The sequence below is a fragment of the Cupressus sempervirens genome, chromosome 11 (assembly GCF_028749045.1).
Source record: "Cupressus sempervirens isolate cs-2001-9-10 chromosome 11, ASM2874904v1, whole genome shotgun sequence".
Taxonomy (NCBI): Eukaryota; Viridiplantae; Streptophyta; class Pinopsida; order Cupressales; family Cupressaceae; genus Cupressus; species Cupressus sempervirens.
The window spans coordinates 846,522,126-846,540,494 of record NC_143128.1 but is presented as its reverse complement, the minus strand read 5'-3'; the positions used below and the strand labels follow the sequence as shown (position 1 = coordinate 846,540,494).

Sequence of the window (18,369 nt, the reverse complement as noted above, 5' to 3'; positions counted from 1 at the left end):
GAAGCTGTAACTTAAAAAGAAAAGGACTTGGCTTCTTGAACGCCAATATGCCAAATGTGCATTTCAGTTTCTAGCAAAAATTTGAATAAATATGGAAAAGATTTGAAGGTTATAAATGAAGGATAATTGTAATATATATTTATCTACTTGCATGTCGATGTATTTATGAGGTGGCATCATATTATTTATTTTATCAAAGGTCGTATCTATTATTAAGTATATCTAATTACATGCTTTATTTGGAAGATTATATTATCTTCTTATACATGTATTTAAATGTACGTATTAGATAAAATCTTGTATAAAAATAATATTATGGTGTTACCTTTATTTCTATATCTATGTGCACATACATAAATATACGTTGTAATGATGTGGTGGAAAAGTCAATCAAAAAACTATTTGAGGTACGCATTATTTTTAATTAAAATAATTAATATTTTGAATGTTTATTTAATAGCTCATGCGAGTCCATCGATTGTATCCTGATGTTCAAGTCGCTAGGTCCTTACCAAGAGAGTTAAAGGTCATACCTGTTAACCTGATAATTGGACTAAGCTAGTATCCCATTCTGTTGATCCTGTTTAGCAATGCTTCTCTCCTTCATCTTCTCTTGCAACCACTCGTGCAACATTTTCCAAAATAATAACAAGCTCCATGATAAATCCAAAATAACATTTAATGTAGATAAGGAATTTATTTATTAATCATAATTCTGAAAACAAGCAACTGCTAATCATCATATGACAAACAATGGATAACGACTATTATTATTAAATAGTTAGGTTAACGAATACAATGGATATATTTAACTACCCTTTTCACATGATTATGAAAGAAAATCCATTCAATTCAACGACTATAAATAAATTTAAATTAGGTCAAAATTTGGGATGTAACAGGCTGTTAGTGTCATCCTTTGTACATGTAAGAACTCATTTTTCTTCCACTCTTGTGCTTTGTACAACCTTTTGTAGTACAATATTCTACCTTCTTGTGATTGTTCAAACTTGCTTTGTGTACGCATGTCATTTTCTCCCAAGCCGCTATGTTATACAACCCTCCTCGTACAACCTTCCTTGGCGTGGTGTGTCATATGGCCTTCTTCGTATGGGCCTTTTGCGTCTTCCCAATCTTGTGTTGTATGACTTTCTTCGTAAGGGCCTATTGTGTCTTTCCAATCATGTGGCGTATGATGACGTTCATATAGGTCTTCTATGGATCTTCCCAGTCATGTGCGATACGAACTTTCTATATTCACCCAAGCATACAAAATTCCTATATCTTGCCTATGCTGTACGCATATCATGTATGCTAGAGTGTGCATATGTTTACAATTTTGCTTCCACTAGTTGTATGACTCCCTTGCTGTACATGGTTTTGTACGTTGCCTTGTGCTTGCTTCCTTGGTCTCATATGGATCTTTCCACTGCCCTTGTACACTCCACTCTTCTAGATATGGATGTATAGTCTTGGCCGTGAACTTATACTATTGATTGATTAGGGTTAGGTTGCTCTCACTAATATTTTTCATTTTACCCCTTTTTAACTTTTCCCCTTTTCCTATTTATTTTTCCTATAAAACTTCTTGTCTTAGTCTTTGTACTTCTTAATTTATTTAAGTGGCCTTCCTTCCCTTGTTTTTTCATTCTTTCCTTATTCATTGTCTCACCTTTTGCTTCTTTTCTTAGTTTCTTCCTCATGTCGTCTACCCTAGCCCTTCCCTCCTTATATTTCTTATACTTTGTCGGGTACGTTTCCACATTTTCCTCCATTTTTACAACCTCCAGCATGTGGTAACTTAGTTGAAACACCTCGTAATCCTCCATTTGCCAATACAATATTCCATTAAGAGAACTAGCTTCATCGTTTGAGCAGCTACCGAGCTTTAATTGTTATGTGGAGCCTAATTAAACTTAGAGGTTAACATTTTCTCACTTCATTCGGTGCGATTTACCAACTCGCTCCCCCAATTGTTTGTGTCCTTGTTCAATGTTGTACCAATTATTGATCCCTCTTGAATGGTGGTATCATGTGGTGGCCCTTCCTCCATGCTCATTGGGTTTATGAGTATTGTGATTCCCTTGTACAAGGTTTCACCACCTTTGTCCTCTTTCTATCTGTTTCTGTAGTCATAAGGATTGTCTTATTGCAGTCTTGCTTCCCTCTAGGCGTGTCTCCTTTTGGCGCTTTCTATCCTTGTTCGGTTGAAGGGGCATTCATTTTTGGGGTTACCATTTGTGTGGCATTTGCTTGTGTCTCTAGGTTCTTCCTCTCTCCTGTTCCTTTCTTAGAATCGTAGCAGTACTTGTTGCCTTCGTTGTTCCCTTTGGGTAGCCTCTCTTTCCTTTACTTCTATCAGCCTACGTACTAGTAGCCTTGGAAGGCTTCAAGGAGGTCGTACATTGCTTCGTTTACCATGAGCTTGACCCTTACCATACCGGTGGGCAGCGCCCCTGCTGTGCTTCACTGTGCCTCTCACTGCACATACTTGTCTAGAGACACATCCTATGCCTGAACGAGATCTTGTGTCAATTGGTCCTCCCGGGTAACTTACTCCTTTAATGTCACTGTTTGTTATCACTCTTGTTGGTCAAAAGTTCGACCCATCATGCTTCCATCTTTCTACCTGTCCGCCTTACACCTCCAGGTTTGTACTTAGGCAACTAACCAGAAATGTTATGTGCCAAGTGTGGAAGTGTTTACTTGCCAGATATGGAAGTGTTTACCTGCCAGATATGGAAGTGTTTATATACTAGATATGGAAGTGTTTACATGCCAAATATGAATTGCTACTAAATTTGTACACGTTAAAATTTAGTTTTAAACATTGCAATGCATGAAAGTGAGAAATAACAGTGAGAATCAAAAGAACAGCAGAGACTAGACCTGTGCATATTAAGTTTCCAGGATCTTTCAAAGACTGAAAAGGATTATTGTGTGGTTGTCTTCATTATTATACATATATACTCACTGTTTCTGGGCATGTTCAAATTCATGCAAGTTCTGCTCTGTTCCTTTTGGTGCTCAGGACAAGCATGAAAGCTGCTATATTGTTGTGCATAAATACTGATCAGAGCAAAATAAAAACAGAGATCATGGTAAGCCAGAAGTCGCACTAAAAAATGAATTAGTGATGACAGTAAGGGCTGGTGAATGCAACAGGAGCAAAAGGAGTATGCAATCAGGCATAGGATTTTATTTTATAAGATAAAAAATGCTGACAGAAATGTCAATGATTGTCTATCAAGCCAAGCGTTTGCTGTCTTTATAGAATGCAGCCATAACAATATTCTGATTTCTAATTTCAGTAGAGGGAAATCTGGAAAAAAAACCCAGGAAAATGAAGTTATTCTAATAGTGATTTATTTATTATTTATGCATTGAGAGAATGCAACAGCAAAACAGTGAAGCTTTAAAGAGCACATTTTGGCCATGTTCCCAGCTCAACAATGAAAGTAAACCCTCAAAACTGTTAAAAGAATATCAAAGACACTATTTAGAAATCTGGGTATTTATAAAGCTGCATATACATTATTTTCCACAGAAGATGAATGTCAACAAAATATGTATGTTGCAGAGAGAAAAAAAATGTGTTTCTATTCATGAGAAGATGAAAATAGCTGTCATTTATTTTCAGCAGGAAGCAATGAGACAAATAGAATCAGGCTACAAATTTATAAAGCCATATACTTACAGCTGAATCTGAAGATTTTGCAAAGAAAAATTCCAGCGATAACCGTCAGTTGTGACCAGTAATTGCAACAAATAGCCACGTTTTACTCCAGCCGATAGACCAAGTAACGGAAGCAAAAGGGCTCCAAAGTGGTGTCAGAAATGCCAAGAAATCAGGCTCATGAAAAGAGTTAAATGACCATAGAAAACTCAAGCAGTTCAAAGGCCTAGTCATGGCAGCAATTTTGGCTCATTAATACCCATAATAGCATAAAAGATGCTGCAGCAACATCCAGTCAAGAGCAAATTGGGTGCGAATTTAACAGATAGAAGCCAAAATGCCAAAAACTTCATCAGAAAAGTGATTTCAAACCCTTCAAATAACTGATTTCTCCAATACAGCTGATTGAAGAGTCAATGAATGAATTAATGCTATCATTCATAACAAACAGGCAGAGATTTCTGGTGGAACATGCTCAGAAACTCCCAGTTTTCTTCACCGATGGTGGCTAGGGTTTCTCTAAACCTTGGAATATTTTCATCGACCAAAGCAAATTAAATGAACGATGTGTTTCGAGTTTTCTTTTTTGCTCTTAAACAATATGTTCTCCTTTATAAACTTTTCAGGTACGATATATCTCTTTTTGTAAAAGAATTTTTACAAACTCATATTCAGTTGTCTTCCAAAATAAACAAAGATAATTATATTAATGTTTTAAATTTATTCTTTTCCATTTATTTTATGTTAGATAATATAAGCATATATACTTAATAAGACATTATTTTTAGTTATGTCTATTAAGTTAATTATTAATATTATCTAACCTAAAATAAATATAAAAGGATTAATTCAAAACACTAACATTTTTTTAATGTAATCATATACATTTGTAAATTTTTTTAAAACTTCATAATTGGTAATCTTATAAACTGATTGTCAAGTTTTAATTGCATAAGGAGAGGTGGTGTTTCTAATTGCCAAGATTTGAGGGTGTTCTTTAAAGGAGGAGAGTTTAGGAAGTTGTGAACACATGGAGGAGTTTGACTTATACTTTGAGAGTTTTTGAGTCCTGAGAGATTTTTTAGGAGTTCCTTGAAGTTCTCTTTGAGTTGTCATTGTGATGGACACATGACAGAGATAGAGTTTGAGAGACATTTGGCACCTTTTGGGAGTCTTGAGAGTCCTATTTTTGGCTGATTCTTTGCAAATTCAAATTCATAACTCCTATTTTGCAGGATTTGGTTAAGTATTAGTTTATGATAGAGCTGAAATAGGAGTAAGCCCTTCCATAGCATCAGGTAACCATACATGAAGTGGAACTTCTCATTTGGAGTGTATAGGGGTTCAGCTTTTTGGAGAAGGAAAAGACTGCTGTGACTTTGTCTCTGTTCTCAGTATACTCATTTTCTGTTCTGTTCATATGAGAATTTTGACCACTATTGCCTCTGAGCATACTACATGAAGTGGAACTTCTAATTTGGAGTGTATAGGGGTTCAGCTTTTTGGAGAAGGAAAAGACTGCTGTGACTTCGTCTCTGTTCTCAGTATACTCATTTTCTGTACTGTTCATATGAGAATTTTGGCCACTATTGCCTCTGAGAATACTATACAGCAGCTTGTTGAATGTATCTTGGGATTTTGGTATGTAATTGATGATTGAGTTTCATTTTGTGTTTCATTTTTGAAAACTTAATGTTATGTCTCATTGTTGCTTCTATAGTTTTCATGCATAGGTTACATCATGTGTTCTTACTATTTGTCAATTATTTGTGGCTTAAATCCTTCAAACTGTGTTTAGAGAGCCTTCTTGTGAAGTATTTGTATGCATGTCTATTCATTTCAAGGTTGTTTTCCTGCTTTCAAGTGTATTTGCTCATTGTGTATAGGCAGTGAGTTTTCATTATGTTTCTGGTGTATCACCTTCTTTTCAGTGCTTTCAAAGTTCATTTTTGTCACCATTTCTATCCCTTTTCCTCATAAGTTTTCCTAGTTCTCATTAGCTAGGTGATTCATCATATAAAACCAAAGAAGAACTGGCCTAGAATCCGGAGGTTCAATCAGGTCACAGGAAACCCACAACCTCTGATTGATCCCATGTCCTCCAGAAATCATAAGTGTTTGGGTGCTTAGGGAGGGTACAAATTTCCGGAGTTAACATGAATTGCATAGGATTGCATAGTACAAGAGATAAATGAAATACGCCAATAGCATGGAATACCATAGAATCACATTAAACCATAATTGACAAAATGATATATCATTCATAGAATAATTATTCCAACATTTACCACACCCTCCACTTGTTCTATATTCCATACAAATAGATTCAACACAGCTCGTTAAGTCTCCAACCATCACCAAATGACAACACAACCGGCACCCCATCAAAAGATGTTTTATTACATTAACCAAGAAAAGTCTTATTTAACTATTCCTGACAGAATTGCCGCCTCCATGGTCCTGACAAATCACAACACTCAAGTACTTATTGGAGAATGACCTAAATGAAAGGCAACAAAATTGGGTAAGAAAGATTGAGGCTTGCAACTCTGATGTTGAATATATAAAGGGCAAGAAAATTGTTATTGATGCTTTATGCAGGAAACCAACACTTTGGTTTCTCACTTAGATTTCAGCCAACTAGAAGTCTCAACAATTGTCAAAATATGTAAAGAATCCATTTTTTTCTGATCTGATTGATGGCAAAGTCCAAGATGATAGGTATTTGGTATTAGTGGTAGTATTTATTACAAGGGCATAATTTATCCTGTAGCAAATTCTAAGTCAAAGGCGATGATTTTGAGAGCAGTACATAATGAACCTTTAGAACTCAGGCTTCTTGAAAACATATCCTCAGCTTTGTGAAAGGTTTACCTAGAAGGGATTGAAAGATGATGTATTTTAACATTTTGAGAGTGTTTGATTTGCCAACAGAACAAGCCAGAACATACATTCTTAATGCGCCTTCTACACCACTTCCAATACCTAAGCAAAATTGGGAAAGGATATAAGCAAATTTTATTACAGGTCTTCCATGAATTTAGGGGAAAGATTTTATCTTTGGGCTACCCTTAAACATCACACACTGAGCGTTGACTTCTTAGGTGGATGTAGTCCTGGTTCTACTTACCCTTTCATTCTCATTTAGTTTGCGCACTATTTTGTCAGTTTTCTTGTTCCCCTTTCCAACAACACTCTGTTACAGACGGTCTTGCTATCGAATGAGTTCTAAGCCGAGAAGGCTTCCTATGATTATTTCACTACGTGATTAACAAAGCCCGTAAAGCATATGGCCTAGGCAAATGATCTTTGAATTATGTTAAATCGAGTAACATTCAGTATCAAAATTGCGATAAATGCTTCCTTCAACAGAGCCCCTGTGTTCAAAATTCTATTAAAACTTCGTGGGTCCCATGCACATGTCATTCATTCGCTATTCCGTGTACAACGAGCTCTAACTTCCATTCGTTCCCTATTCCAAGTAAGTCAATTTTGGTATTATTCTCAATTAGAGGCCTAAATGAAGGCTTTGAAACCTTCAACATGCATTGCAAACAAGTATTGGCCATATTTGTGGAAACAAACATATTATGTGTTGGCACCAATTTCAAGTACCATTGTGAGTCGACCAATCAGAAATTCTAGATATCGATTAAGGTCTAGAAAGTTTGAATTAATCATTATTTACAAAAGCTCTTACTAGCATTTATAGGAGCATGAAAACATTGTGCATTTTCGAGCATCGTAGGAGATGATTGATTGAATTTGGCTTATTGTAGGAAGTTCTTTTGCTCATTCAATGTTTGCAAGTCGAAGACATTGTGCATTTTCATGCGTTGTAGGAGTTGGCATCTAATGAGTTTAGGCATCGTAGGAAGCCTTCTCTACTTATTCAACATGTCGTGCAAGCATGAAAATGCACTGGCGCAACATCGCAACTTGATTTTCCATCCTTCACAATAGACTTGTGATGTCACACAAGCACAAAAATGCACTGGCACAACATTGGAGCATGATTTCCGCATTTAGATTGGCTTGTGATAATGCAAAAAGTTTAAAAATACATCGGCACAAGATCGCAACATGAAACCTCTTCCTACATAAAAGACCTGTGATGTCGCGCAAGCACAAAAATACACTTAAGTTTTGACCTTACACCATTGCAGGAAGACTTTCATCTCCTCAGATTGACCTTGCGATCATGTGAAAAGGTGGAAAACTCACCAGCACATGATTGCAGCATGTACGACTTTGCAACTTGTGCAATTCGCAACATTGTGCATTTTTAGGTGTTGTAGGTGCTGGTCGTGTGTGTTTTCTTGTCGTATGAGTCCTTTTTTGCTCATTTGACATTTGCAGGTTGAAAATGCAGTTCATTTTTGTGCCTACGTAGGATTGCAGGTCAGTACGAAGAGAAGGGACTCTTTGGTGCGACATTGCGCATGCCAAAAATGTTTTGCATTTTTCGTGCTTTCTAGGAGTTTGGCTTGTCGTAGGAAGCCTTTTCTACTCATTCGACATGTTTTTTTGATTCAATGTGCATGCGGGCCGAAAATGTGGTGCATTTTTGTGTTTTCGCAACATTGCAAGTCTTTTGTGTAGAATGAGGTTGCATGTTGCGATGTTGTGTTGCAAGATGTTTTTTCGTTTTTTCGCATGACCACAAGTGATTGTGAGAAGATGGAACATATCATGCAATGGTGCAAAAGTTGACTATGTTGTGTATTTTCTTGCTTGCGCGACATCGCAAGTCAAATCAATCAAATAGAAATTCTTGGTGTGATATTATTAAGGGCAAAAATGTTGTGCTTTGTCGAGCATTGTAGGAGTTGACATTGAATATTCAGGCATCGTAGGAAGCCTTCTCTACTCATTCAACATGTTTTGCTCATTTGATGCGCACACAAGTTGAAACTGAAGTGTTATTTCATGCTCTGCGCAACATCACAAGTCTTTTGTGCATGAAGAGCTTTTTTGCTGTGAAGTTGTGCCAGTGTATTTTTTGTGCTTGCATAGGATTGCAAGTCAATTGTGAAGGGTGGAAAATCATGTTGTGATGTTGTGCTAGTGTATTTTTGTGGTTGCACGACATCGTAAGGTCAATTTGAAGAGATGAAAGGTTTAGTGTAATGATATGAAAGTCAAAACTATGACTTTTCGCATGATCGCAAGCTTGTGAAAAGGAAAGGAAATCTTGTTGCGACGGTGCGAAAGCCTTTCCAACTACACTTAACTGTTACCGTGCATTTTCAGGCATCTTTGGCGTTGGTCAAATGAGTATGGCATGTTGTAGGAAGTCCTTTTTACTCACCTAATGTTCACGGGTCGAAAATGTTGTGCATTTTTGTGCATCGTAGGAGTTAGCATGGAATGAGTTCCAGTATCTAGGAAGCCTTTTCTGCTCATTCGACATGTTTTCCTCATTCAATGTGCACACGGATTGAAACTATTGTCTGTTCGACCTTTTTACATGATCGCATGTCTTTTGGAAAGAAGGAAATATTAAGTGTGATGGTGTACAGAGTGAAAATGTTGTGTTTTCATGCATGTGTTAATTTTTTCTCATGGCCAATGCAACCCAAGAGGTTAATATTTATTTCCGAATTTCTTTTGGGCATTTTTCACGCAGCGTAAAGGATTTTCCTTCCTTTGTTGCCACTTACAGAGGGTATGGGGGATATTTTTTTGATTGTGGGAGCATTTATAAGTCCAAGCCAGATTGTAATTTTTTATAAATTGTAAGTCAAAACATGAACAATGAAAAGTTCAAACTTCTTGTGTGTGCATCCCTTCCAAATGAGGGAAATTATAAATATTTGTTTTTTGATAAAAATGTATCACACTGAACATTAAATCTCAACCATTTTGGTAAAATGTTGGGTACAAGAACTATTAACTGGTTCAATGAAAAGTTGGTATTAGTTAAAAATTATTTGTGGCTAAGGACATCTCTTCAACCTCTATAATTACCCCCAGAAGTGTCTTTACTTCCCAGTGTAGCTTGCCTAAGTAAATTTGAAATCCTTTTCAACAAACCAATTTTTTGCTAATATCCTACAAATAGATGTTCCACTACAATAGTGTGCCAAACAGTTCAGGTGCCCGCATTTTGCATATCCTATAGAAATAGTATTCTATAAATAATTCTTTGAGGCATTATATTAGTTAGATTAGGTGTATTGTCTATGCTTCCACATTTTTCTACATGTCAGTAGCATTTGGGAAAACCCATTCTTTTATCGCGTGGTAGAAGGCCATGCCACATTCAAAAGCTTCTATTTTGGTATACGAGGGGAAATCCTAGCTAAGATTGAGACCTCTTGATTTACACCTGTTAGTTACATTAGAGAGAAAGTTTATGAATCCTTGTCAACAAACACATTTTGGGCATACCTTGCAATTGTAGTAGTAAAGACAACACCCTATCGAATATTTCTCATGCCTTGCCTACACTTTCACATTTTGCGTGCGTGTCTGCCAATGTATTTCCAATAGAAATGACAAACGTCCATGCACTCTATCTGGAAGCTCCCATTCTCATACTGGCCACTACAAATGAAAAATGCTGGTTTAGGAAATCTTTTTGTTTGAGTTGGAGACCTGATAGGCAGGAAAAAAGAGCTAGAAACAAGTTTGCAAATATTTAACTTCGGGCAGGATTAAACAAATGGAAACGACAAACCCAAATAGCGAACAAGATGGGGTTGGAGGGGTCCACACCATCCACCTAAGCGCGGTCAACACTTAGTGTGTGATGTTTAAGCCGTTCGATATCTTTGTCATTGTAGACAAGTTCACAAAATATTCTCACTCCTTCACCATTGCTATAGATTTTCCAGCAATTCAAGTTGTATAATTATTTTTTAGAGAGGTGTTCAGGATGGATGGTCTACCTAAGACCATCGTCAATGATCAGGACAACATATTCACTATTCTATTTTGGCAGGATTTGTTTTGATTGACATGTATGAGGTAAACTCCAAGCACTAGCTACCATCCTCAAGAAGATGGGCAGATATAAGTTGTAAACAAATAGGTATAGGGATACCTTAGACACTATGTTTTAGGGCATCAACGTGCTTGGGTAAGATGGTTTCAGTTAGGTGAGTATTGTTATAATACCACTTGTCATGTGTCAATTGGCATGTCTCCATTTAGGGCCTTGTATAAGTATGATGCCTTGTTATATCTAAAGCCGATATTTGATGATAGCAAGGCTCCTCATGCAAAGGAGACAATTTAGAGTTATTAGGGTATTGAAAGATAACATTCAACACTCTCAGAATCAACAAAAAATGTAAGCATACAAGCATATAGTTGAGAGAACATATTAGGTTGCGGATTTGGTATTTTTATGCCTATAGCCATACAAATAGTCTGCATTGAAGAAGAGTGGTTATGGGCACTACAAGATACTGGGAAGAGTAGGATAAGTGGCGTATGAATTGGAACTACTAAAAGGCTATCAGATCCATAATGTGTAACATGTCTCTTGCCTTAAGAATGTATTGGGCTAGCATGCTGTGGCATCTCCAGAGCTACCCCCACTTGATGGGGAAGGTGATTTGGCACTTGTTCTTGAAGGTATTGCTGATTGAAGCGAGAGAAAGTTGAGAAGTAAGTTGGTTCGTGAATATTTGATTAAGTGTAAGGATCTCCCAATTGAGGATGCAACATGGGATGGTGAACAAATTTTGTAGCATCCAAATTTACGATTGCTAGAGGACCAACAATCTCAGGAGGGGAGGACTGTAATGGCCCCTCTTGTATAGCTATTAGTAGTTAAATTAAAGCACTACCTTATTTTTGTCCTCACAGGCTAAGTACTTGATAAATAAAGGGATATGGTGGCATTAAGTGGCTAAAAAGGCTTAAGTCCCAACAAATATTGTTGTAGTTATTCTTTATGGGGCCACTTTAAGCAGGCATTGGTTTACATCGGTGACCCAACCATCATTGCTAGAGCAGGAGTAGTTTAGAATATATATGTTGTTCATGATTTTGTGTGCAAACTAGGGGAGTTACCGTAAGCAAATCTGAACTGGTAAATCTTCAGATAATCGTGTTTAGTATATTTGCACCTGGCCAGTGCATTAGAAACATCAATTGAAATAATTTTAAGGAATTCAAATATTGCTGTTGTTCATATGTCACTGCTCAAAGAAAGCTAGGGTTTAGGGTTTCATCCAACCTTCAAATCTTTAGGGAGTTTTTGTTTCGAGAAACTGAATCTGCTGCTCAAACTTTTCTTAGAGCTCAAACTTTAAATCTCAGATGTAAATATGAATTCTTGGATGCTCAAATGAAACCCCACAATGTTTTTTTATTGGCCTTCAACCCTAGCTGCCGAAATTAGGGGTTCCATCTTATTTTTTAATAAAGTTTATTTAAACTTTATTTCCTCCTAGATGGTTCAGCCCATTTGAGGGTCTTATTTATCATTAATAAAATAACCACCTTTTAAAAACAACTCCATCTCATTAGGACATGAGGTCCCTTCATTAATTTATTACTAAGTGACAATATTAATCACTTTATTTTATTAAAATATATAAGTTAATACTTTATTACTTTTTTCGATTTTTATTCAAACCCCATCACCTAGTCATCCCAAACTGAAGATTGATGATGTGCGTGCCATCCCTGTGATGTCTAATTATAATGGGTAAACCCACAGATCCTTCCTACAATTTACGGATCTTTCTCATAAAAAGGAAGTGCAACCAAATCGCCCAAAATGATCCCTGAGGTCTCTTGATGTGTTCAGGTCAGCTCGTAGTCATTTCCTTAAAAAACTAATTTCTCCTAATAAGAGACTATCTCAAACCATCCAAAACGGCCTCTAAAGCTCCCTACTAAGCTCCATACACCTTTAGATGGGTTCCCTGACCACTTTGCTGACCTACGGAAACCCTGATAATAGGCAAACCTCTGGTAACAACTGAACTGTCTAACGAAGGACATTACAATGTGTAGTGTTTAATGTGCAAATTATTGATCATAGTACTTCTAGGTTCAATCTGTATTCTGTGTTAATCACTGCAAAATGTATATTGGGACTTAATTACGAGAGAAGATTGCTGCAGTACTTTGAATTTTCTGATGCGTTTTATGAGGTGATATTTATGGAAAGGTTCAATAATTTATTTTTAAGGTCCACTCTAGTACTCTTTAGCAATTCATTCGAAGGAATGTTTTCCATTCATAAAACAAAGTGTATGAGTAGATTTACATTCACCGAACTGAGTAGATTTAGGTACTATCTGTAATCAATGTTTTAACCAATGCATCTCTCTTGTACAATCCTTTGACAAATTATAGTAAATACTATATTTCCAAATGCTTTATTAAATTCTGAATCCAAGCAAATTGTAGTTAATATCACGTTCCCCAATGTGTTTGATTTGATTGTGACCACTGCAATTGTAAGATGCCAGACTGAATAGCTATATTCTTATCATCTTTATTTTTTTATGTAGCGCATCACATGATTATTTTGTGTGACAATGCTAACATTTAAAATCACTTTGATGCTTTAGTGTGGTATTATAACCCCATACATTTTGTCCTTGATGCAGAATATATGTCTGGAGGGAGTCTTTATGATTATTTGCACAGGCAAGAGGGTACCTTGCAGTTGCCAACACTGATAAAATATGCAATCGATGTCTCAAAAGGAATGGATTACTTGCATGAAAACAAGATCATCCATAGGGATCTAAAAGCTGCGAATCTACTAATGGATGGAAACTATGTATGGGCATTTATTTGAAGCTTTCTTAAGATTCATCAACAATTTAAGATAACCGATGATTTAATGTCTGGTTTTATGTTTCAGGCATTCATTGCTTGATTCGTTAACTTCATTCATGTTTCTTTAGAGCTACGAAAAATTCTTATTTTGATTACAAATTTGTTTTTATTTGCAAAATACATTGATATTAGTTTTGGTATGTCATTCCTGAGAAACTTGTCATTTTCTGGATGTTTTTATCATTCCATAATACATCTTGACAAAAACAGTTTAAATAGTAACCTATATGAAGAAAACCCTTTTTATATAGAAAACAAACATCACCTTAGCATTGTCAGACCACTTGAATTGGTCAATATGTGTTATAACTACATGTAAATGTTGGATGGAATATCTTTCTACTCATATTAAGTTGAAAAAGTAAACAAAAAAACATATAATAATTAAATAATATGTAGTACAAGTGCATAATGCTAATGGATAAAATATTGAGACATTGTTTAGAGATGTTTTGGCTTCAATAAGCTTTCTGCAAATCTTAAGGCACTGTACCTTGAAACTATTGTTTGTTGTGTTGAGTGCGGTGGTCGTCGAAGCTGACACACTTACAAATGCAGTAAAACAATGGATTTGAATTGCTGTGTAATTTCATTGTGTGATACTACTTTCAGGTAATCTTCTAAGAACAATCGTTTAAGTGTCATTCACAACTTTTCTAAATCTTTAAGTAGAAGTTGTATGGAAGACCACTTGACTACATATTTTACTGGAAAACTTAGAAATATGATATTTATGGACAATATTTTGGTATTATTTCATGTCATCATCTTGGAGGAGAATGGACAAATACTAGAAGTTTCGGTTATGGACTAAAGTTCAATTCTCAAGCCACTAATTCTTACTTCCAATTTTTTTATTGAATCTAAAAAGTGGTGCATTATTTAGTAACTATGATACTGACTTGTCTGACAATTCATTTAGTTGTGCAAAGAACTAAATACCTGTTGGCAGTTTCCTCCATATGACTAGTTATTCAATAATTGTCTTATTGTGGAACTGGTCCATGAGCCCATTGAATCACTGCTTTGGAATCCAAGACAGGTTTATGTGCCTTTTCAAGAAAGATACATGGAACAACAAATGAAATAGAGAAGAGGAAAATATCCCCAACAGTGAATTGTAGTTTTTAATCTCATGAAGTAGCTTACAAAGACCATAAAATTGCCTCATCATTGACCTAGACAACAATCTCTTAACTTTCTTCAGATGTTTGCGTTGAAATTTTAATCAGATTTATAGAATATTTAATGTTCAAAATTTTCTATTATAATTTGAAATTCTTTATGATATATATAGAAATATGTTCTAAGGTTTAGATGCCTCTTATGTAATAACACAAGATATTTTTTTGTGTGTTCCAAAAGAGAGATAGGATTCATACAAATATAAAAAAGGGTGTGACCTTACATGTACCCCTTTATCCCTAAGCGGCATGAAATGCGACGTATGAGTTTCATAAACAAATCACTATTTTGGTGATTGCAAATAATAATCAAAGTTGAGAATTCCATGTCAACTCGACCACGTGCCGGTACTTCCAAACATGTTTCACTATGTGATTCTCCATGTCAAAGTCACATCGGAGCAAGGTGGAAATTAAGGTTTTGATGTCCGTGAATAAACCAGGACATAAGAACGATTACCATATGACCTGATCAGGATAACCAATGGGTAGAACCCACTGTGGAATTCAGGGAGATTATGGATAATAATAAACACATGCCCAAACACATGCGATAGTATTTAGTACTATCCAGTCCATTTACCTTTGCAAGAATCAACTTGTTGAACTAGGTGGTGGGTTCATACTGAGTAGGATAAATAAGGAGTATATATATATATGGAAATGAATTACTAATTATAAGTATAATATATAAATATTATATATCAATATAACGCAAATAATTTGGGAATCATAAATATATCTATAATAACATCAGTTATATTGAAATGTCATCTGACATAAGCTATATACATTAACACTCCCTCTTAGCAAAGCAGGATGATAATGAAAAGATTCATAACAATATATTACCTCAATGTGATTTTCCAAGAAACAATTTTAAGGAAATAAAAGATATTCATCATAGTCTATCATGATCTATCTCAAATATCATAAGATATTCATTACAGAAAACCATGGTCTGTATAAGGAACTTAATCCACCATGCAAGATATCTGCTATTGTGATCTGCGTGAACATCATGAGATGTCCATCACAATAGAAGGCCATGGTCTATTTGAGGAACTTAATCCACCATGCAAAATATCTTCTATTGTGTTCTGTATCAGAATAGAAGGCCATGGTCTATTTAAAGAAATTAATCCACCATGCAATTTATTGTCTATTTTGATCTGCTTCAGACATCATAAAAGTGTCTTATCACAAATAGATGGCCATGCTCTGTTTAAGAAAGTTAAGCCACCATGCGATATATAATTTATCATAATAGAAATTATGTTATTGTAAGATTGTCACCTTTCAATAACTTCTACAAACACAAGTCATAATCATTTGGAAGTCGTCACTTTCTTGTGATGTAGACAAGGCCCATATGAAATAAAAAGATAATTCATTAGTACAATAATCAAATATCTTGAGACTCTTCTCAATAATTGCAACTGTACATACTAAGTTTTACCTTGACAATGTTCCACTTTCAGAGGCTTGATCTGTAAATAACCTGACTTGTCTCTAACTGGAAATAACTGATGGATATAAAGCTCTTTTTTTGAAATTTTAAAACTTTCAGTTTTTTTGATTTTGGAATTATATATATATTTTTTGAATTTTCTCCTTGGCAGAAATAAATATCAACTTCAAGAAATATTGAAATGGAAATATAAAATATAAACTGGAAATCCACTTTGCAATCTTAATTCGACAAGTAGAGATTGGAATTACAATTTATAGTATTGGCACCTGAATTTGATTATTCCCTGCAAGCTGTCCATGCAAATTCTTCTCCCTTGGGTTAGATGCTGCTCTTACCAACACACCTACAGCCTGTAGTCAAAGATTGATTCCAGATTCCAAATTGCAGCCCTCACCAATTAACTTCTGTCTCTCTCTGAATGCAGACTGGTCCCACAATACAGTCGGCCACAAATACATAAATCGCAGGCTATATGTCAGCCGCGGCCAATGGAAAATAACGCTGGAGGGAGTAATGTAATCACAGACCTCTAAATGCAGATGAAATGGAATCAGCAAGCTGCAAGTAAAGAGATAAATATTATTCAGACTTCTCACAAGATCTCACAGTCCCTTGTTTCCATGTGGGTTCATATGCAATCGCAGAGATTCCCAATTATGTGAATTACAGTTTCCAGAGACTACTAAAATTGGGATGGAAATTCCTAATCGATTTGCCTTCAAGACTACAATACCAACTCCAGAATGCAACTCTTCATAGTCACAGATATCGCAGTAGAAGAGGAAAGCAAATTATATACCTCAGCATAATTTGCAAACACCAAACTTCAGAATTCTCAGAAATCCTGAGAAACCCTCAGCCAGATAATGATATAAAAGATACAATATTCAAGATGCTTTTCTCTACGAATGAAGTCATATTTATAAAATTTTGTGCAACCTGGCTTCAGCTTGACACTTCTCACTTAAACATCCCTTTATATTATAAAGTCCAATTACTTTATAATAAATCCTCAGAAACCCTCAGCCAGATAATTATATAAAAGATACAAATATTCAAGATGCTTTTCTCTACGAATGAAGTCATATTTATAAGATTTTGTGTAACCTGGCTTCACCTTGACACTTCTCACTTAAACATCTGTTTATATTATAAAGTCCAATTACTTTATAATATAAAGCACCATAATAAACCACTAATACATCAAATAATCATTAAGTCTTGAAATAATTGCAATAAATATGACTTCATCAAATTAATTCACCCAGAGCTCGAAAGCAAAATGATAAGTACCCAACAAAGTCAGAACTGCCTTGACCAGAATAGGAACTGGTGAAAAGTGACTTACTAAAAATAGTAAGTCCAAAAATAGCAAATCCATATCAAAGACCCCCAAAACCAAACGTTAGCTCATGGGGGTCGCGTTGATGAGTTGACAAATCCAGAATCCAGGAACCTGCTGAATCGGGGACATTACATGATCAATGATTTTGAACTCCCTCTTAATCCAATATCACATTAATTTTAAGGATATTTCATTAGAATGGAGAATTTTCGGAGTTCAATTTTGGCTTACTAACTTCAGCGAAGGAAGCTTGATGTTTAAGTCTGTTAGGGCATATTGTTGCAGTGTGCCTATAGTTGTCACATCTATAAATTGTACTTTGGAGTAGTCTTTTGTGTGAATGTTTACTATTAGAGTACTTGCCCTTTTTCCTTTTTAATGTAGTGGTGAGAATTCGAATATCACCTCTAGTAGAAGTATCATCTTGAGACATTAACATGCACTCCTCTTGTATGCAGTCAGCCTTGAATCGAGCAAGTTTAGGAAGCTTGGATCAAGCACATACACCTTGTCTAAAAGTTTTCCATGATAGTGGCAGTCCCTTTAGAGCAATCATGAATAATTCTTTCTCATCATAGGTTTGACTAATCGTAGAAAGTTGGTTCCTTAGTTTTGTTATCTTCGTGAAATATGAAGTGACGAATTCTCCTTGTTCATTTTAATGTTGGAGAGATTGTCTTTCAGAGTTAGAATTCTAGTGGTATTGTTTATCTCAAACATTTCTTGAAGTGCTTTAAACATTTCATGTGTTGTGTTTAATTTAGAAATAATAGGAAGTAGATGATCCTTTACTCCGTCAACAATCAATTTCATGGCTCTTGTGTTATCCTTCTCCCATTTATTCAATTCATTGCTTCCCTTTGGTGGTTGGTCAGAT

General features: G+C 35.5%; 1 protein-coding gene across 5 annotated transcripts in view; it reads left to right on the top strand.

The window, feature by feature from the left end:
* LOC149532199 (serine/threonine-protein kinase STY46-like) overlaps positions 1-18,369 on the top strand; it is a 233,620-nt gene that overhangs the window by 166,616 nt on the left and 48,635 nt on the right. For all 5 annotated transcript variants that reach the window (XM_089811791.1, XM_089811792.1, XM_089811794.1 and 2 more), the window contains one exon: positions 13,255-13,430. In XM_089811791.1, coding sequence (XP_089667917.1) covers positions 13,255-13,430 — 176 coding nt within the window. The remainder of the gene's footprint in view (positions 1-13,254; positions 13,431-18,369) is intronic.